This window comes from Rhinoderma darwinii, chromosome 3 (genome assembly GCF_050947455.1).
Source record: "Rhinoderma darwinii isolate aRhiDar2 chromosome 3, aRhiDar2.hap1, whole genome shotgun sequence".
NCBI lineage: Eukaryota > Metazoa > Chordata > Amphibia > Anura > Rhinodermatidae > Rhinoderma > Rhinoderma darwinii.
In genome coordinates this window covers 302,566,207-302,587,469 of record NC_134689.1, presented here as the reverse complement: position 1 = coordinate 302,587,469, position 21,263 = coordinate 302,566,207, and the positions used below count along the sequence as shown (strand labels likewise).

Here is a 21,263-nt window from a genome sequence, read left to right as displayed (position 1 = left end):
CCTCATGCACATGGCTGCATTATAAATCAATAATTCTATAGTCCCATATTATACCTCTGTGTGCCTCCGATTTTATACAGGGGCACACAGAGGTTGTTTTCTCCCTAATTCTATGAGAACTGATGAGAAAAGAATAGCTGAATGCTCCAACGCATGTCATATTTTATTTTCGGAGCATTTCTTCTGCACTATAAAGCTGCGCCTATAATATGGAGCTGTGTGCATGAGTCCTTATATGCACCAGTTTGTAGTATAATGTCCATTGACACATTGCAGTTTGTTATGTTGACAAGTCCGCCGGGCAACATCGTATTCTGAAAAAAGCAAACCTAAGAAAAAAGGGTATTGTGAATAACATGCATGTCATGGCAGGAAACATTTCAGAAACATGAATAAAATATTTGTGAAATTACAGTTTTAACACATTTTTCCAGCAGCCTGAGGATAAGAAACACTGTTATAGTAAATCATTTCTAAATTTTATGTTATTTTCTAATGTTGATGATCAGCTCAGCCAATCCATTGTGTATGTGCTTATATGTAAAATATACAACCTGGGCTTACAGTAGTAAACATTATATCGTTTAATTCACTGGCAATTGTACTTTAGCATTTAGAAATAGCCAAAAATAAGTGACACTTGGAAATGGTTGCATTTCTACATTTTCCTGCTGTGGAAATTGAACTGCTACCAATATGTTGTATTAGGTGTTAGAACTTTATTGGATACGTTGAAATATCATCACTTTTTATTTGTGTTGGACTTGGTCGCACATTCCCTGTAGGCCATTGAACAATACAGACATATTGCAACTGGTCTTCTCCGAAAATTAGAGAAATGTTGCTTTACAGTATAGGCTTGAATACAAATCACAAGATCTTTCACATCCGTGAAGCTAAATATCTGGTACTGTACGTGCACATGAACTAGGAACCTTTGGCCAAAATAAACGGATTGCAGTCATTATGTAATGTGACCGTCCATTGTGAGACATTCTAGACTGTGTTGCACAAACATATGGGAAATATTGGTAGCCCATCAAGTTGTCTGGATTCTAGAGGACTTCATAAATATTGTTAAATATTTTACAGACCACATTTCTAATTGTTTAATTTATTGCTGGGAATCATGACAAAAGGTCTGTTGCCTCACAATAATGATACTGCTAGGAAGTCAAAAGTAAAGAAAGAGATAAGTAATAAAAACAAGTGAATATTAGCAAACAATGAGACACAAAAGTGAGATGCTCTTAACCCTTTCAAGACCAGGGATGTTTTAGGCCTTGATGCCCAGGGCAAACTTTCACATTTTAGAATGCTGTATTTTAAAGGTGATTTTTAATATATATATATTTTTTAAATAGTGTTCCTATTTTTGTGGGACACATAAGGCTTTTGTGATATTTAATATTGGTGCTGCTATAATTTAATTTTGAAGGCCATATTTAAAGGAAGATGGTCAGAAAAGGGAAGAAATTACATATTTTTATGTTTTTTTTTATGATCTGTATTAAGGTAGTTTGTTCAATTAATAATTTTTACCCCATAAAGAAATCCTCTAATTCTTCCGCACATAATGATGCCATATAGCTTAACGCATGACATCACTGTAGCACAGAGAAGAAAGACCCTATTTTTATTTTTCATGTATCTTATCTTTAGATGCAGCCTCTGTACATCGATGATAATCATCCCACTACAGAAGTGCAGACGCAAAAGCAAATAGTTATTATTGTATATTTGGGATAACTTACATTCTGCGTGCACCTGATGCCCATGTGAAATGTAATTGGGTCACACAGGATATCTAATATTGTGCATGTCAGTTTCGAAAAGATATTCACTTTTTGGAGGGAAGTGGGGGCTTTTTTTAATGTATTTTTTTATTTTTCATTGTTTTTGTTATTTTTTTTTATAATTATTGTTATACACGAGGAGTGCCCTTATCGGGATATAATTGGTTCAGTTCTCGAGGACGGCATCCAGGCCAGAGAATGTTAGCTACAGTACTGTCAAACCTGGACACTGCTTTGCTGCTGGTACCTGGTGATCATGGCGTTCCTGCAGCATGGGCATATCCAGGTCTGACAATAATCAACAGCCTCTGGTCCGGGTGCAGTTATCGCGATTTCAACCAATCAGGTCCCGATGATTTCACCTAGACTATAAACTGTTAGTTACAGCCAGATCTGAACACTCCACGCATCAGAAATGCTGCATTCATTTGGGGATTGGGGACCGTAAATATACGGCTGCTCTGCAGACTACACTGCTAGCTGCCGTATATTTACGTGACATGGTCAGGAAGGGGTTAAGAGCAAATATCATGCCAATTAGAAGTGGTCTTCCAGTCAAGCCAGTAATTATAAACTAACTTGCAATCATGTAAGGATGTGTATATACCATATAGCCAGCCAGGCTGCCAAGAGGCCTAGAGAACGATTAAATGAATCCCCTTCCCCACAGACAGTGGGAAACTGCATAGGGGTCCCACTTGTGACAACCCCCACAATGCTAGCAAAAAAGATGGATAGATAGATAGATAGATAGATAGATAGATAGATAGATAGATAGATAGATAGATAGATAGATAGATAGATAGATAGATAGATAGATAGATAGATAGATAGATAGATAGATAGATAGATATGAGATAGATATGAGATAGATAGATAGATAGATAGATAGATAGATAGATAGATAGATAGATAGATAGATAGATAGATAGATAGATAGATAGATAGATAGATAGATAGATAGATAGACCCAATAGTCATGCTTCCCTCTCCTCCTCCAAGGCAAGGGAAGAAAGTACCTTGGATGGCGTGTTGGTAAAAACATACACAAAGGGGGGACACCATTTCAATCTTTGTATACTCCTACAAGTATGGAAACATTTGGCTTTGATTTGAGGACTATACATATGATGTTGACAGGCTTACAATTTAGATCCTGGGATACCATGTTCGCTTTACTGGATATGATCATGATATTTTATACTAGATACAGCTGGGAGATGTGGCTGAGTTGCCACCTGTAGGTTGCCGCGACTGCGACCCGACAGTCGAAAGAAATCCAAACTGTCTAGTAACAGTTATGGCAACCTCTGGGTCGCAAGTTGGCCACATTCTCTTTAATACTGTGAGATGCACGCAGGGGCACACAGCGATCTTTGGCCGTGCGACCTGTGTCATGGCCAAAGTCGCAGTGTAGCCCTAGCCTTACTAATCAGTACCAGAAGTCTCAAAAAGCTTCAGGTGTCAAGAAATTACAGCCATTATTAGCCAGTTTGTTTACAGTTTAGTCAGCGCTCGCCCGAGCACTTCTGCCGCTTCGTTCTAGCGATCGGTGGGGAGTCTCAGTTCTCGGACCCCCACTGATCAAAACTTCATAGTGACATGTCAGAAGTTTGTTGAAACTTCAACTTTTACTTTTATTTCTACTTTAACTTTTTAGCGCAACTAAATGGATAATTGCCTCTAGAACATTTTTTTTTTACTTGGCTTCTAATATATTTATATGTGAGTTTAAAAGTTCAATCCATCCAAAATAAAATGTGTTTAAGAAAAGAAACATACTATCACTTGGATGGTACTTTCCTATTATTTACATTGGTTGGTTGCATAACATTGTTAACCGTGTTATCATTTTTGACAACTGTAAGATTAGGGGATTTAGATTTTAGATAATTTTCTCCAATTAAAAATACATACGATAAAATCCACAAATATTAGGCAAAGTGTCGAACTTTATGACATAATGTGTTATGTTATGTGTGAGAACATAAAAACGGAATGTGATTTAGATTGCAATGGTTGTTTTATTTCATTTATTACAAGGAATTTGTCCGCATGAAGACCCTGAATTACAGCCCTGGAGCCCAGAACACAATGAAGAAAATCACGTGACTATTAATGGAGGCAAAAAATTCCTTCTGACGTCTTCTGTAACTGTACACTCTATACATATCACTGGTGGGGGTAAGACTGATATTTCAGCTAATCTGAGTATTTGAGAAACGCATCCCAAAAGGCAGATATTTCAGCAGAAAATTATGTTTTTTTCCCCTTTATTTATTTAAACAAGTCATTTTGTTGATCAGCTGGACAAGAATATTTGGCAGTGGGTAAATTCATACGCGGATTCCCCAAATGCTGAGCCAAATCAGATTCAGCTGTACACACAGGGTTAGGCTAATGGCAACAATCAGCAAGTATGAACTTTACCCTATTTACCAATTAGCATTGTCAGATCAGCTATTCTCTACCGAGAGCATGTGAGATATGTGTTATGAATAGCTGTCATTACACCAGTAATAGTAGAGGTATGCAGGCTCTGACACAACTGCTGAACATGGACTCATACTATGAGATCTGTGTGCGCAGACATTCAGTAGGATCAGCGGACATCTGGCCATTCAGTCCAGCTGAATCATTTCTTATGCTAAACATTGTCCTGTCACTCAATCTAAAGCAACAAGATTGTCCAACATTATGCATACCTGATACACAGGACAAGTTGACAATTTATGGGTTAACCTACCACCTGCATAAGCTGCATACAACATATGTTTGATTAAATCAATATTCAGGACAATGCCAATGTCCAGTAGTTATACTTAAAAAAATAAATGCCGTAGCAATGTAGATTGATCAGAATCAGAAAAGTTAATCTATATGCAACAATGGAAATCTATCAGACCAGGTTTAGGCCTCATGCATTTGGCCGGATTAAAGCTCTGTACAACTTTCATACAGTAATACGCCACCCATAGAATTCTTCTATTGTACAAAATCAGAGGCACATGGAGTTTTTGTTTCTGTTGGATTTCGTATAAATCTGTCAGAAAACAAAAATGGTGCATCCTCCATCGGATCCCCTAACATGGAGCTAATAACCCCTAGAAGTATTGCTTCTAGGGGAGAATAAACCTGTAATAAGGCACCGCAGGATCTCCACGTGCCTCTGTACAGCCTTCTGCACATGGTTCTGCTGTGCCTTCTGTATTGAACAATAGTAATTTTTCCACACTGTGTGAATAGACCCTTATACCGTCATTCTCAGTGTGAGGGAGGAACTTAACAATTGTCCTGGGCCCAGGCCTAAAGAGGAACTCCAAGGATTTCAATTATAAGTCATAATCAAGATTAGCTTTGCCACCACTATATGAAAAGATGTCACTATCCAAAAATTCAGACCCTAATAGGCCAGGGTTCCACGGGGACACATCGCATGTGATGTGTTGCAATGCAATCGCATATGATGTGTTGCAATGCAATCTCATGCGAGATTGCATTGCAAACTCGTAGGCGGTATGCTACCTGCAATAGCAGTAAGTAGACGGAGGGTATTAAGTTGGATTTTGTTTGCAATAACCTCCTAAAACCAACACTGTTGAATTTTGGCCAATCCCAATACAGCATGCACATGAAATAGATTGTCACATGAATTGACAGACATTACAGGCGATATCGCACGATCTTGAACGGGAGCACGCACGCTCGCAAAAATCGTGTGCGTTTAAGTCCTGGCCTTATGAAGACTATAATACCTATTATACAATACAAAAAACAATAAAAACTTTAATTTCTTATTGGCATACAAAGCAGATTGCAAATCTACACTAGTGATAACATCAGAATTCAGTACTGTGGCTGTGTCTATACAAGTCGATGAATGTGTCACTGTTCTAAGCATAACTATATCTTGTTTTACAGGAAAGCTTGTCATTAAACCCAGCAATACCACCATCATACTCCGAACAAGATACATACTGATTGAAAATGGGGCAGAGCTACACATAGGAAGCGAGGACTGTCCATTTCAAGGACATCTCACCATCATCCTTTATGGAAGGTAAACTGGTTAGCAGTTGTGGATTACTGTATTGTTGGATACATGGAGATCAAATAAGTGCAGGATAGCTTCATTTTCATACAGAAAACTTGGCAAAGTAATATTTGTGGTTAGCATTAGTATTTCAGTCTGGATGTGGAAATATAAACAGAGGGGTAGACAACCAAAAAAAAAAAAAAAGGATAGAAAATCAGACACAGTTATAGGAAAAGAACATTATTATGTGAGTCACAGAACACAGTGTGATGCGAGTAAATTCATTTTCAGTATGCATTTAATAAGATCTAAACTTTACCATCTTGAAATGGGTGAGAATATGGTACGGGTGTTTGGAGCACATAGTAATTTTATCAAGAACTTAGTTCTATTTACAGCACTACATTGCTCCTAAGTACTGTAATAAGAACAAAATGTCATCTTTATTAGATTATTCATTTAAAAATGTACTAAAATCAATATATATTAGGTAACAGTGGCGGCAGTGAACACTTTACTGTGTATTTCACCATCTCAAATTTCCTACAATTTCAACTACTTCGCTAACATCTAATATTAAATATTCTAAAAATAAATATTAGTTAAGGCAGTGGTTTTAAACCTTCTGTTGGTTTTTTGTAGCTCGCAGTGTATTTTTTTGCATTTACTGATGTATGTGCTGGTATATTTGCAGTAGGGAAAGTTGTCCCTATTATACAGCCATTTTATTTGCCATGCTTTTCATGTACTCTTGTTGAACATATCATAAACCACACAGCATATATTTGTATAATTTGTGTAACTACGTCACCTTGCTTTGCTGTAACATTTGATTTTGTTATATATGACTTCATTTATTATTATTTTCCTAAATTGGTATCTGGGTCATTGGTATAAATCTTTCTCTAACCATCCATTGCAGGTCTGATGACGGTGAGCCTACCCATGATTACTTTGGTCACAAATATGTTGGCGTAGGTAATGGAGGAACACTTGAGATACATGGAGAGAAAAAGATGTCCTGGACATTTCTGAGCAAAACCCTACATCCTGGTGGCATGAGTGAAGGAGGCTACTTCTTCCAGAAGAGTTGGGGGCATCGTGGGCTCATTGTCCATGCTATTGACCCCAAAACAGGGGATGTGATTCATGCAGATAGGTAAATTTCTGATCACGTTATCCTTTGTCCTTATTTTAATTAGAGCCACTAAAAATCCGATATAAGCCAGGACAACTTAGGTTGTGTAAATAATTCCCCCCAAGTGACACGGAACTTCACAAAACTATGTTGAACAAACAAAAAACAATTTTAGTAGAGAAGAGGGACTGTGTGTCTGTGTGAGTGAATGAGAGAAGCGTGTGTCTCATTAACTGTGGTTTTATTAACTAATAAAATGTCAGACAATGTCTAAATAAAATGATTTAGTCTCTGAAGAGGTCATAGGATATTTGGTTACGCAAAGTTGGAGTAGGACCTACAAAGAGAAAAAGTACAATGGAGAGATTTGCTCTTATTCCGTGCTTTGGACCCAATCCTGGTTTTGGCTTCCAAATACTGACACAAAATGCTGACCTAAATACTGCCGTGTGAATCTGGCCCTAAGGGTCTTGTTTCAGTGTTGGTCATCCTGGTTGACATCACTTCATATTTTACCCTCTTTCCATAAAAGCATGATGTCATAAAATATAGAATGACTGCCTCCAAGCTGTATCTGCGCTGGCTTCCACCATTATACAGCAGTTGTCTTTAATAGTTACACTAATGCCCATACTATCACCTAGATTTCCTCACTTCTAAATGTCACTATTACCGCATATTAGAAAACAAAATGGTTTATTTATTTTTTTTTTTAAAACAGTTAGATCATACAAAAAAAAACCTGGATAAACACATAATACAATTTTAAATTTAAATAGCAAAGTTATCCAATGCCCATATCACCCATGTAAAAGACAACTGCCCCGTTAGAGATGAGACAAAACATTGTTGAAGATCAGTCTGGAAAGAGTTACGACGCCATTCTTAATCTCTGGGACTCCACTGAACCACAATGAGAGCCAGTATGTCCAAATAGAAAAAATACTTGGCATGGTGTTGAATCTTCTCAGTTGTGGCTGGCCTGCTAAAATAACTCCAAGGGCACAGGGACAGATTATCCAAGAAGCCACAAAACATCCCGGAATGACATTAAAATAACTGCAGACCACTCCTGTCTCACCTAATGCAAATGTTCATCACTCCATCTTAAGAAAAAGACAGGGTTAAAAAGGGTTTATAGGAAACTAGGAAAACGCTGCTACCCAAAAGTAACATCAATGCTCTATGGACATGTGAAAATAAAGCTCTTTGGATGACACAGAGCCCAATTTTTCAGGCATAAAGATAATACAGAATTTGACAGTCAGATCAACTTTTAGAAGTTTTGTAAAGTTTTGTAAAACTTTTTGTATTTCTTTTTTCAGGTTCGATACATACAAATCTAAACATGAAAGCACCCGCCTGGCTCACTATATTAAATCGGTCCCAGAGGGTACAATATTGTCAGTGGCTGTGAATGATGAAGGATCTCGACATTTGGATGATTCTGCCAAGAAATTGATGACAAAACTAGGGAGCAGACACTTTTTGCATCTTGGCTTCCGGTAAAAATGTTGTCAATATCATATTTCAGTTTTAATGAGTAATTGTAACTCGTTGTACAGTATAATTGTGAGTTTAACCATCCACTGTCCATACATGTTTGCTGTAGGTTCTCTTTAAGTAGTAGCATGGTACTTTATATAGTACACAGACAGCTTTTCTATGAGAGAGGTACAGAAGGCTGCCCAGTTCTCTGAGTTACAAAGCCTTAGTATGTGACAAGACTTGTTCCTGCTTCTAAAATACACCATGTTCTATTCATTTCAGACACCCCTGGAGTTTTATCACTGTGAAAGGTGATCCATCCAGCTCTGTGGAAGACCACGTGGAATATCAAGGTACAGAACACTAACTGAGTGCGATGAAAAATTCTCAGGCTTGTTCATAAACTGCAATAGGTCATAGTTTTCGATGTTCAACTATGTATAATATTATAAAACTGTATAAAACTGGCTTGTTTAACAAGAAATTCACTGACTTTTCAGTAGTTTGTTCATTTCTAAACAAGTGTAGACTTTTCTTAATTTAATAGCATGCGATAATAGGAAAATTATAGAAATGTAAGTTTTTTTTTGGTATAGCATCAGCATGTATGCGCTTGGTGGGAATATAGGGCTTTACCAGTTGTTCAGTTGCAAGAGATTTATTAATACTGTCAAGAGAAAACTTAATTTGAGAGATGTCTTCAACACAGTTAATGATGAATATCTATTAAAGAATATTCTAATACAAGAACAGGCGCCATATGAGGTCTGACCTAGCGTACATTTACACCACTTTTGTAGAGAAGAGTCTATCTTATTTTAAAAATGTTTGCAGTGATCACTATGGGGAGTTTAGGAGCTTACTCCATACTGTTATACATTGAACTCAAGAATAAGACAGTATGCAGTAAGCTCCCATGCTCCCTCTAGTGGTGGCTGCATGCAGCTAGAATTTTGTCTTTTACATCTATGTAGATGGTGCAGGTGATTTGAATATCTGTATCTGACTGCTATAAAGATATATGCAAAAATTAAGCACAGACTGTTGGACTTAAACAATATATTGTATTAAAATGTGGGCATTCACTTTAAGGATCATACCCTAGTCAGATAGAGCTAAAACGTGTAAGCCTATAGTTCAGTAGGTCTGTCAGGTGTTATTTTCCTAAAGTAAAACTTCTTTACCAGCATACATCTCCCTATAATGGCAGTTTCCTGCAGTGCTTACACCACATCTACCCTGCATATTGCAGACCTAAAAATCCTAAGTTCCTTTCACATTACTGCTGTCTGCGGCATTTTTCTAATTTTGCAGCATTAATGACATGACATGGACATGAAAAAAAAATGGCTACTTTCATACTTCTCAAAATAACAAGATGATCATTTGAAAAATGGATTTTTCTATAGGTTTTTCTATAGGTTTAAATTTTTTTTTATCTTTTTAGACTGTATACAGGTCTAAAAGTCACAGGTTTTTTTAAGACACTGGCAACAATGTTTCGACATCTCAATGGGTCACCCATAGCGTAAATACTGCAGAAATTCCAACCGGATTTGCAACATAAATTGGCATGCTGCAAAATTAAATTCCATTGAGGATGTTTATTTCCGCATGTCTGTTCTGCTGGTTTTTTTTACCGCACCATGTGGATGAGATTTAAATCTCATCCACTTTGCTGCTACTGTAAGCATTGCAGAATTTCCAAAGTATTTACGCTATGTGTTGCCTTACCAAAGGGATAGCAGATGCCAGCCAAGTTAATTGTATAAAACATATAAATAGATGCGTGAGAGGCTACTAGGCTACCAAAAAGCCGACTAAATAATAAACGAGATACTATGAATATACCGCAGTTGGTCACTATTGATAAATTAGGGAGAAAAGTTCCTGAAAATCTGTAAACATTGGGTCCGTAAACCATGCTGGTGTTCACAGACAAAAATAAAGACATAAGTAATTAATGAGGAGTGGATTCCCATATGTTTCTCAATTTGTTTCTACATCCCTCCCGTCTTCTATAGGGTTAAAATGTCTCATTCAGGATGGAGACTTGATCACTAGTTTACAGTAACCACTTCCTATAGTTAATTGTTGTCTTTTCCATTATATACAAAGATCTTTCTATATAAATAGAAATAATGACATAGGAGAAGTGCGACATTTTAGAGCGGGTTTTCTGGTCCTCTCCCTGCAGAGTTCTATATGATTTCATGTGTGCATTTACCTGCCGCAGTCTATTGACTTAACTCGCTTCCTCAACTATTTATATGTTTGACAGGAAGCAAAGGGTCCGCAGTCGCTCGCGTGCATAAACTTTTCCAAGCTAAAAATGGTGAACACTTTAATGTTTCTTTGGCCAGCGAGTGGGTTCAGGGTAAGTGACAACATTTCAACATGTCATACAGTGTTTGAAGACAACACGGAACTTCCCTGCCGGGATGTAATTTCTCATTGATAATAATCTGACATTTTTCTTTCTGACAAATCTGGTGTTAGTTGTTTGCTGCACATTTGAAGTCAGTGAAACCACAATTTCACATAAACTTCCCATATCTGCTTTTCTTCGTGCACCATTGGCTCACTACTGTTGAGGTTACAGCTGTCTTGTTTGAAACACGTGGATTATTTATTTAGGAACCTTCGGATTTCTGCAGAAAAGCCATGCAGTCAGGCAGCTCCTTCTGACAGGACTGCACATGAAAAATGTATGAGCTTCTAGATGGCAGGCACAGACCTCCCTTTTAACTCACTTGCTGGATTTGCTGATCTTGGCTCACTGAGGTTTTGGCCGTAGCTGGACGACAACAGTAAACGTACTGTCCTAATTTCATTATGGCAGAGATTTATTACACAACCTGAAAATGTCACTTGCTATTTTTGATTAAGAAAAAAAAATTAGATGTTTTCCTTTTCGTCAAGCTTCCTTTTTTGAATAATAATCCTGAATATGAGACTAAACATTAATCTGGATAAAGTCAAGACTTCGCATAATTCAGCTGCCTATACTGTGCTGCTGATTCTGGAACTTGTAGCCTGTGACATAATACACCTTGCATGTCACCTAATGATGCATGGACTGTAATGACAGATATAAAACCCTTTTACAGATATATACCTGTTCTCAGATTCATAATGTACTTGCATCTGTATTATGGATGTAATGCTGAGGATATTAGGCCATACCAAACCATAAATATACAACATATAAAATACAGCATCCCAGCCATTAATATTCTGCAATGAAATAACAGAAATGTACAGACAGAGATTTAAGCCGGCCATATACATTAAATAGCTGTTAGCCAAATACATGTTTGGCCGAAAGCCATCTCTTCCATTCCTCCCATAAACATGCACGCTTGGATCATCCAAGGCCGCATGTTTATGGAGATAAGCCGCTACAAAACACATCTGGCAGCGTTTATCTCCCAATGAACAAAGGATAGGTCATGTTGACAGCCAACATACCCAATCCTTTTTTCTCCTGATGCCTACCATTGGCAGAAAGCTCATGGACCTGGGCCGCAATATAACAGGGTCCACCCCCAAACCATCACATGTCATTTGGTACAACTGCAACCTATTTAACCGCTAAAGCCATACCACGCCATACAGCTACTACAACTCCTGTAGGTCTTCTGATGTAACTCAAGCAAATATTTTTTTCTAGGTGACACTAGGAAGTGGTCTGTATTTCAGTGTTATCATCGTGTTGGAAATCCTCATCATGCCTTTACTAAACTTGTCTGTTATACAACTTGCGCGAGTAATCTGGCTGGCATGTAATGTATATTGCACTGTCTACATTTCAGATGTGGAGTGGACAGAGTGGTTTGACAAATATGAAAGCACTCGGCTCAGAGACTGGGAAAAACTGTCTGAATTTCAGGCAATTCATCCAGGCAAAATCTGCACCCATCCCATTGATATACAGGTAATATAATTACTATATTTGTACTTATTTATTTAGGGATCTGCATTTTCCTAATATACTAAAATTTAAAGGTGAGAAATTATGTAAAAACTAATCAACAAAAAAATCTGGATTTACATTATGCTTCAACCACATTCTGTATTATAGCTTTATAAAAAAATATGGCAGAAATAACAGCCAATGCAGTGTCCTTGAGCGCTACTGATCTCAGGCTGCAGGACTGGGCAGTGTTTCTTGGTAGATTTCTACATTGGGGCAGTATGTGCGGATCCTGCTCATCTTACAAAGCTAAAGCACTATTTTCACATGTCAGACATAGTTATATAAAATTATAAAGCTGTTAAAGGTTTTTATCTGGGCTTTATTCCTGCAAATGGCACCATTTACTGAAAAAAATCTAATACTCACCTTCTTACCATCTGTTGCTCTAGTTTCATTGGCCCACAGTCTCCCACCGGTCTCTGTTTACATTTGGTGGAGCTGTGACATTTTGTACCAGGATGTGACTCCTCCAGCCAATCACTGGCCGCAGCGTGACCTCCATGAGCACGGCACTTGACCAGTGATTGGCTGAAGTGGTCACTTGCTAATACGTCTGAGTTCCAGCCAATATAAACCGAGACCGTCAGGGGACCTTGAACCAGTGTCACTGGATCTGCAGGGTATTAGAAGTTAGGAATAAAGCCCAAATAACCCCGTATTTCAAGAGATCAAGTTTGTATATTGATTTCTATTGTACAAGTAGTGGGGTTGGGGTGAGGGCTCTTTCATTGTAATTGACTGCCTCAGATATGGGTAACAGAGAAATTAGACCCATTAGCGCTAACATGGCTGACAGGAAGTAGCTGTCAGAATTCTACTTTCTGCACCAAAAACTAAAGGCAGAAGAAGCCAATGGTGTAAATAGCTGAACTTACAAGAGAAAGACTGCACATATGGGTTTGTGCATGTATAGGTTCAGAAGCACGTGAAGTTTGTAAGATGGAGGTACATCTTGAGCTATGAACCTAGGTACTTAAACTGTCATTGATACTAAAACATCTGAAAAATGAAAATAATAGTTATTGAATTTTCAATCTTACTAGAAGTCAAGGTCAAGCAGGTTAGTTATTATGACATCAAACCGGCATCAAATTGTAGCTAAATGCACCAGATGTATTAAATCTATATTTATAAATTGCTTTCCATATTAGATATTCTTTGTCTTGCTGCCTGTCACTGTAGTTAATGAAACAACAGGTTTGACAACCAAGATCACTATATCTCATTACTGGCCATGAATACAACCACATGCTGCATTTACTATAATGACCTTTTCTGTGATCACAGCCGGCATCTTAAGCTCCTTTTGTGTGTCTGGGTTGGCTACAAAAGGTATAGTGAGGCTTGTTATGGAGACAGCCCTGCAGAGGGAGCAGAGGTCCCTACATTCACTCCTCAGTAGGTAGTGTATGAGGTGGAATGTCATCAGACAACCTCACAGGGAGAGGATTTGTGATGTTGTTTCATTTAACAACAGGGGAACAAAATCCCAGATTATATCAGGAATTATCAGACAAAGGACACATTATAAGTGAATGAAAGTCAGTAAATACATTGTGTGGTTCACAAAAATATTTTGTTGGAACACATTGAACAAGGACAATGGATTAATGAATGCAGTGTCAGTGCACACCCAGTGGTGAATTGTGGAATTGACATGTTAGTGACTTTTTTGATTTACACTGTTTGCATTTGATAAAATAATGATGGGGAAACCGTTGAGTCTGGAAAACATAATCTTGTCCTTATAGTTACATAGTACAGTTGAAAAAATACATATGTCCATCAAGTTCAACCACGGGAACGGAAAGGATGTGGATGAAGAAAAGGGGTAGGAATACATTTTAGAACGTTGTTTCCCCATATTGATTCAGAAGAAGGCAAAATAAAAAATTTCATGAGACAATCTGCCCCAAAAGGGAAAAAATTATTTCCTGATCCCAAGTGACAATCAGACTGGATCAACATTCACAATGTCCAGTATTATACACATAGTAACTGACTGTATGAAGGTTGATATGTGATACAAAGTACATCTTTTTCGAGTAGTAGTGTGGCTGTGGATGTGGTACAGTAGAGGTCTGTATACTTTACTTGTGTCCCCAAAAAATAAAATAAAGCCGTCTTCTTCAAAGGGGATTACAAACAAAATAAATAAATCTCACATATATCAAATTCTGATGATGTCAAGATAATACATATATATATATATATGTGTGTGTGTATATATATATTTAGTAGATTTACTTTTATAAGACTTCTAGTTTAGGCTAAATGCTTCTTGGCCATAAATAGTCGTTTTTGTGGACAGATTCAGTCTATTTTTGAGGATCTACAAATATTGGTCAGATCAGGGGACAACTGTCTTGTGTATGGTCATCTCTAAGGGCGGGTTCACACATGGCGGAATTTCACTTAAATTCCGCTGCGGACACTCCGCAGCGTTAATCCGCAGCGGAGCCGTTTCTCCATTGACTTTCACTTTAATTTAGCAGTGTTCGTTTACACGATGCGTACAATTCCGCTGCGGAGCATAGGCTGCGGAGCGGAATTTGGTGTCCGCAGCATGCTCTGTCTGTTGCGGAGCAGTGGCGGACTCATGGCGGAATTTCTCCATTGACTTCAATGGAGATTCAAAGTTCCGCAATGAAGTCCGCAGCTGTCATGCACATGTCATGTGTGCTGCGGATGCGTCTTGCTTTTTTAACTTGACATTTCTTCATTCTGGCTGGACCTATGTATTTCTAGGTCTACAGCCAGACTGAGGAAGTCAATGGGGCTCCCGTAATGACGGGAGCGTTGCTAGGAGACGTCAGTAAATAGTCACTGTCCAGGGTGCTGAAAGAGTTAAGCGATCGGCAGTAACTGTTTCTGCACCCGGGACAGTGACTACCGATCTCAATATACATGTATCTGTAAAAAAATATATAAGTTCATACTTACCGAGAACTCCCTGGGTCTGTCTCCAGTCCGGCCTCCCAGGATGACGATTCAGTGTAAGTGACGGCTGCAGCCAATCACAGGCCAAGCACAGGCTGCAGCGGTCACATGGACTGGCGCGTCATCCAGGGAGGTCGGGCTGGATGCCGAAAGAGGGACGCGTCACCAAGACAACGGCCGGTAAGTATGAAAGTCGTTTACTTTCACTAGGGAAAGTGCTGTCCCTTCTCTCTATCCTGCACTGATAGGGAGAAGGGAAGCACTTTTCCCGCAGTCCGCAGCAGCTAGTCCGCATCAATGTACTGCACATTTTGTGCAGATCCGCAGCAGAATCTGCAACGCAGATTCTGTGCGGCATGGATGCGGACAGTTGCGGAGGAATTCCGCCATGTGTGGTCATGCCCTAAGGGTTTACACACTAATCAGAATATAGGTTCAAGTGTGCCTGCTTTAAGTGCGCACACTTTGTAATATAGAATGTATTAAAATGTTACTGCTGAGAGGGGCTATAGAATACATGGAGGAGCAGGGAGCTGTATTTGCGGCTGCAGGCTTGTCTGTGCTAGTGGTACAGGGTCATATCTGCTCACATAGAACTCAATGCTAAAGGGCTTGTGCCTGTAGCCATGTGCACACAAGCCTGCAGCCATAAACACAACTCCCTGCTCCCCCATGTATTCTGTAGCCCCTATCTTTTACCATGCATTCCTATAAGACTCACATTGAGCGTCTCATCAGAATGCATAGTGAAAGTGACTTCCGGTCCACACAGCAGACGCTATAGGATACGGACAGTCACGGTGCGAGTCACGTGACATAATGGTGGCCCGGATGAGAGACGATAGTCCGAAAATAAAGTGCCTGGTAAGAGGATTACCTGCCCTAACTTTTACAGGATGTACTTTCAAAACGGGGGCCCAAACGGGGCTAAGATTAAAAAAAATTCCCAGTGTGTTCCTTTAATATAACCTATGTTATGTTAACCTATAATAGAAAGTGTCAATACTTCATGTGCTCACTTTGTTCCCTACATCCTGATAAGTGCTTTGTATACGGAACGTTTCCCATTGCTGCCATATGTAACCTGCATTCTTTTCCTTACAGGTCACTACAGTTAATGGGACCAGCATACCAACACAGGTCTTTTACAAAGGGGGCCATGACTATAGGTTCGAATGCCGCCAGAACAGCCTGGTTCATGCACAGTGCCCAAACTACAAAGTCCGTTTCCTTTGTGGAAAGCCAGGTGGTTATCTATGTATTAAAAGTCACTCTTTCTTATTGTCCGAATGCTTGATAACTGGGACACCATAACATATTCATAACTAGTCCGGGAAAGCTGAAGTAATAAGAATAAAGAAAAGTAATTGTCAATGAAAGTTACTGCATTTATTGCACATGAAGCCAAGAAAAGAGGGCACCTTTGGGCCACCAAGGACACTGTTCTTTCTTAGCTTTTAATAAAGTAATAGAAAATACTTTTTTAATAAGCAGAATGCCACATGCCTATGAGTTTTTTTTAAATTTAATTTGGCATTCATACACAATTGTCCACTGCATCATTCTTACCACATGTTAAAAGTAAAATCATGTTTTATTTCCTTCTAAAAATTAATTTGTTATTGGTGTTAGAATATCCAACATGGATTTAGTGTCCATATTTCTATTCGAGATGAGTATTCTGTTCCATTTTTTATGTAACATCAAGGAATGTGCCCAGTTTTTTCCCTATGTTTCTCTAATATTGACCATTACTGGTATAGTTCACATTAGATTGCAAGCTCCATGTTTAAAAATGTATTATGTAGTCGTAATGAAACATGTTTACCAAGATAAATCACGTATGCTGTGCTGAATTTCTGAAGGCTTTATCTTGAATTACCAAATTACAATAAATCTATGGTGTTGAAATTCCGGAAACTGCTGCTTACAACTGTAATAAACAATGACTATTCAAAAGTTTTCTCCACCAAAAAACAAACAAACAAAAAAAAAGTTGACAGAAAAGTAAATGATGCTCCCCTGGCCCATTGTTCGGATTAATGCGAGTTCTACGGTGTATCAAGGAAGAATATGACTCCTGGTGTTAGTAAAAAGCTAAATAATCCTATTCTTTGTTTTACAGTAAAGCCCAGACTAACAGTGATTGTTGACACCAATGTGAACAGCACCATCCTGTATCTGGCAGATAATGCCCGGTCGTGGAAAGCTGGAGATACCATCGTGGTGACCAGTACGGACTACAGCATGTACCAGGCAGAAGAGTTCAAAGTACTTCCCTGCAGGGCTTGTGCTCCCAATCAGGTCAAAGTGGAAGGTAAAAAAAAATCTTTCTAGATATTTATTGCCATTGTATGTGAATTACAACTTAAGACTAAATAGTATTTCTCTGTCCTATACAGTCTGTGATTTATAATCCAAAAGCTGACCCTAGATGTAACGAAACACCCCCCCCCCCCCCTTGCACCTAGTGAGGATTTTGCTCCTTTTCATTATCAGAGCATATCTAGGGGAACGTGTTTACATGCCACATTAATAGCAGTGATGGGAAGTTTTTCATGAGTAAATTAGTTTTTATCATTGGAAATATTAAGGATCGGCATCAGAACCAGGCAAACCTGGACATATGCCAGGGCCCACTGGGCTTCAAGGACCTATGGTGATCATGACTCTGTCTACCAAGATCCCGCATTTTATATACCTAACAGGTCCAGAATCCCTAGGGACTCAACAGTTTATGCATCATACAATCTTATTTACCTGTGCTTACCTATGCTTGCATGCATCATATCCTTTGTATGTTCTGACAAGTAAATAAGAATGAAAAGCAACCAGAAAAATAAACAGAAAATAACATACAGAGTAAATACTAATATAATAAGACACAAGGACAAATTCATCAAATATTTTAACGCTGACATATTTATGCCAATACAAGGAATTTTCCAAGGTAAATAAAAACAAAAAACAAGGATCAAGTGGATATTGGTGCTTCCGATATTACATTTTTTTGCTAGCAGATGTATTATTGTTAATCCCCATCTTGAGACACCTTATTGCGTTTTGGACCATTTCCTATAAAAAGATGGGTAGACCTGATAAGTAGTGGAAAATTCCTCTTCATTTCCTTGGTCACCCTTTATCGTCTGTATCTAGACTGTAGGGGGTATTGGCCTTTGTGAAAAGTTGTATCAGTATAATTGTATCCACCCGATGTGACTTGGATAGCTTTGCCAATGGAAAGGTTGGACTTTTTTCAAAAATAATAAAGGCGGTCAGGAAAATGTAACAGAGAGGGGATAAAAAGCAAGCAGTGCAACGAAAGGCAGAGTTCAGCCAGAGGGGCATAAACTTTCAGTGTATGAGAGGTCAGGGAACAGGGTCCTCACATTCTATATATAGCAGATTTTTGCACAAACCAACAAGTTATTTTAACTAAATATGATATATATATATTTTTTAAATAGGGGATGACAATTATAAAATTTATTTAGATCAGTGTCAGCATATTTTTCAGCCGGTAATAGGTAAGCATAGTGTGAATTTAGTGATCGCAGATTTACCTAATGCCAGAAAATCTAGATAAAAATACTAACATGATCTATAGGTAGCTTACTTTCACATCAGGCACTGCTAATCCATAGTGGCAGGTCAGGCTTAATGGAAGAGTAATATGTTTATACATCGGGTCTGGTTTTCCTTTACTTTCGCTGTAGGAATGGAAACTTTCCTCTACATATGTGACAGCTACAAAGAGGCTTTTCAGTATAAGAGCGGCTTGTATTTCACTATACTGTGAATCAGTCCTCAAGCTATTCCTGCTACTTTCTTAACATCTGTATTCTCCCATTTGACACTTATTTTGTCTGATTTATGGCACATATAGAGACCGTGCTCTACTGTCCGCTGTAATCTGATCATCTTGATCTCTTACTGGTGGGGACTGCATGTCAAGACAGTTCAGTGCTCCCTTATTTCACTTGTACATGACATCCATTTTCCTGAGGCAAATCTCATCATTTCATAAGAATTCCACATACACCGGGAAATTCTAGTACAAACTGTTTGTCAGAGATTTATAACATCTGCAGGCAAGCAAAAAAACGACAAGTTTGTTTCTGGGGAGAGTATATATGTTCTTAGGAGTCAGAACGTGTACAGGTACTAAGCTCTAGTTTAAAGGTTTTAGATCAGTGGTGGCCAAATAATGGATTGGACTGGTAGATCTCAGAGTGGGGACTAGTAGATCTTGATGTAAGGCCACTAGGTTGTTTTCTCTCTGGTTTCAAAACAGAAGTAGAAGAATACTGGATCTTCAGAGGTCCATGTTTCAATGTGTCTGTCACATCCTTGTCATGAAATAGTCATTGGCGGATCATATAGGGACTTTGAAGGTCTCACAGACAATATACACTCTATCAAGGAGCAGGGCAGGAGGAAGGGACAGCATAGCATGTCCATGTGTGAAAAAGGAACGGCTGTGGAGCAAGTGTAAAAATTAACTCTCCATTGTTGCTATTGCTATTATTGGGCCACTGGGGCTTTCTAAAAAGATGCATGTATAATTATTTGGTCCCCTGCAAAGATCAGCAAACTCAGGCTCAGGTAGATGTCTTACTGAAAAAGTTTCAAATGTCAGGAAGGGTTTAAATAAAAAGTAATGCACCTTAGTAAATAGTCTTACTGTTTTGGGTTCACAGCTCCTATGCAGGCCCATGTGTCTTCATGCATACAGACTGCTACAAATCCTGTGTGCAGTTTGATCCTGTAGTCATATGTTACGCCACTCTCTCTGACCCCTCTTCTACTGTCTGTAGGTTAGCAGACAGTGTCTTATTGTCTCAGTAGCAGACAGTGAGTAATTACAGCACTACCGTACACCATGTAATAGAGGGGCAAGCAGGCATCTGTAAATATAGGCAATCTCTATGAGACCGGGGAGGAATCATGGGAACTGTAGTCTTTTAAATGGTAATCCCACCCACAGCAAGCCCAAGCAAAATGAAAACAACAGTGCTGCACAGAGTTAGGCAACATCATGATAATGAAAAATAACTATTTCTGAGCTATGGTGAGTGACATCATCTGGTGACCATATAGACACATAGAAGCTCTTTTTTTTTTATTTTTTTTTTTATTTTTTTAAACGCTTGTAAAACCCTTTTCGTTTATAATCAAGGCTATTTGTAAAGTTGCTTTATTTTTAAATTAAGTAGGAGTAATAAAAAAAAAATTGGTTGCAAAAGTGCACATAGCCTTTATTATTCCCATTGTACTATAAATAATAAATGAGCTTGTAAACTGCAAATTTACCAAGTCCTAATTCATTTCCAAAGCCGAAATCAGCCTTGTGTCTTAGTGCTCCCCATTGCAGCTGGTTTACGGATCCCTAGCAGTCTGTGCTGTTGAGACAGGTTCTAACATAGATAGCTGTCAGCAGCCAAGCTTTTTATGTCAGGGCTTCATAATGATGTGTGCATGTTCTATCTTTAGTACTCATCTTCCCACAATTTTTTAAAAAATGTTTTCAATCACAAACAGAAACTGTTCTGTAATCACAGCAAGACAGATGTATGTTGTAATTTTTTTTACTTTTTTTATGTAGATGGATTGCAAACAATTGGTTATGCAATACCATGCTTAGATAAGAGGAGTACAGAGATTTAGATGGATTTAAACATCTGGTTTATGGATTTTGTATTTTTTTAACGTAGGTCATAGACAGCCGATACGGAAACAAGTGTACTATAATATAAGTGCCTATTATATTTGGTATCTGGTTATAGCTTAAATATTTAGATTAGATAATAATAGTAGTAACAATAATAATATATTTGATTACTACAAAGTCCTATTAGGGCAGCTACCACTAGGGGGCATAGTTGC

The 21,263-nt window shown here is 38.3% G+C and overlaps 1 protein-coding gene across 1 annotated transcript in view; it reads left to right on the top strand.

Annotated features, from left to right (window-relative positions):
* CEMIP (cell migration inducing hyaluronidase 1) overlaps window positions 1-21,263 on the top strand; it is a 105,796-nt gene that overhangs the window by 46,566 nt on the left and 37,967 nt on the right. Inside the window, exons 3-11 of the mRNA XM_075858154.1 lie at window positions 3,840-3,980; window positions 5,718-5,856; window positions 6,755-6,991; window positions 8,296-8,475; window positions 8,741-8,811; window positions 10,740-10,835; window positions 12,274-12,395; window positions 16,482-16,623; window positions 17,503-17,694. Coding sequence (XP_075714269.1) covers window positions 3,840-3,980; window positions 5,718-5,856; window positions 6,755-6,991; window positions 8,296-8,475; window positions 8,741-8,811; window positions 10,740-10,835; window positions 12,274-12,395; window positions 16,482-16,623; window positions 17,503-17,694 — 1,320 coding nt within the window. The remainder of the gene's footprint in view (window positions 1-3,839; window positions 3,981-5,717; window positions 5,857-6,754; window positions 6,992-8,295; window positions 8,476-8,740; window positions 8,812-10,739; window positions 10,836-12,273; window positions 12,396-16,481; window positions 16,624-17,502; window positions 17,695-21,263) is intronic.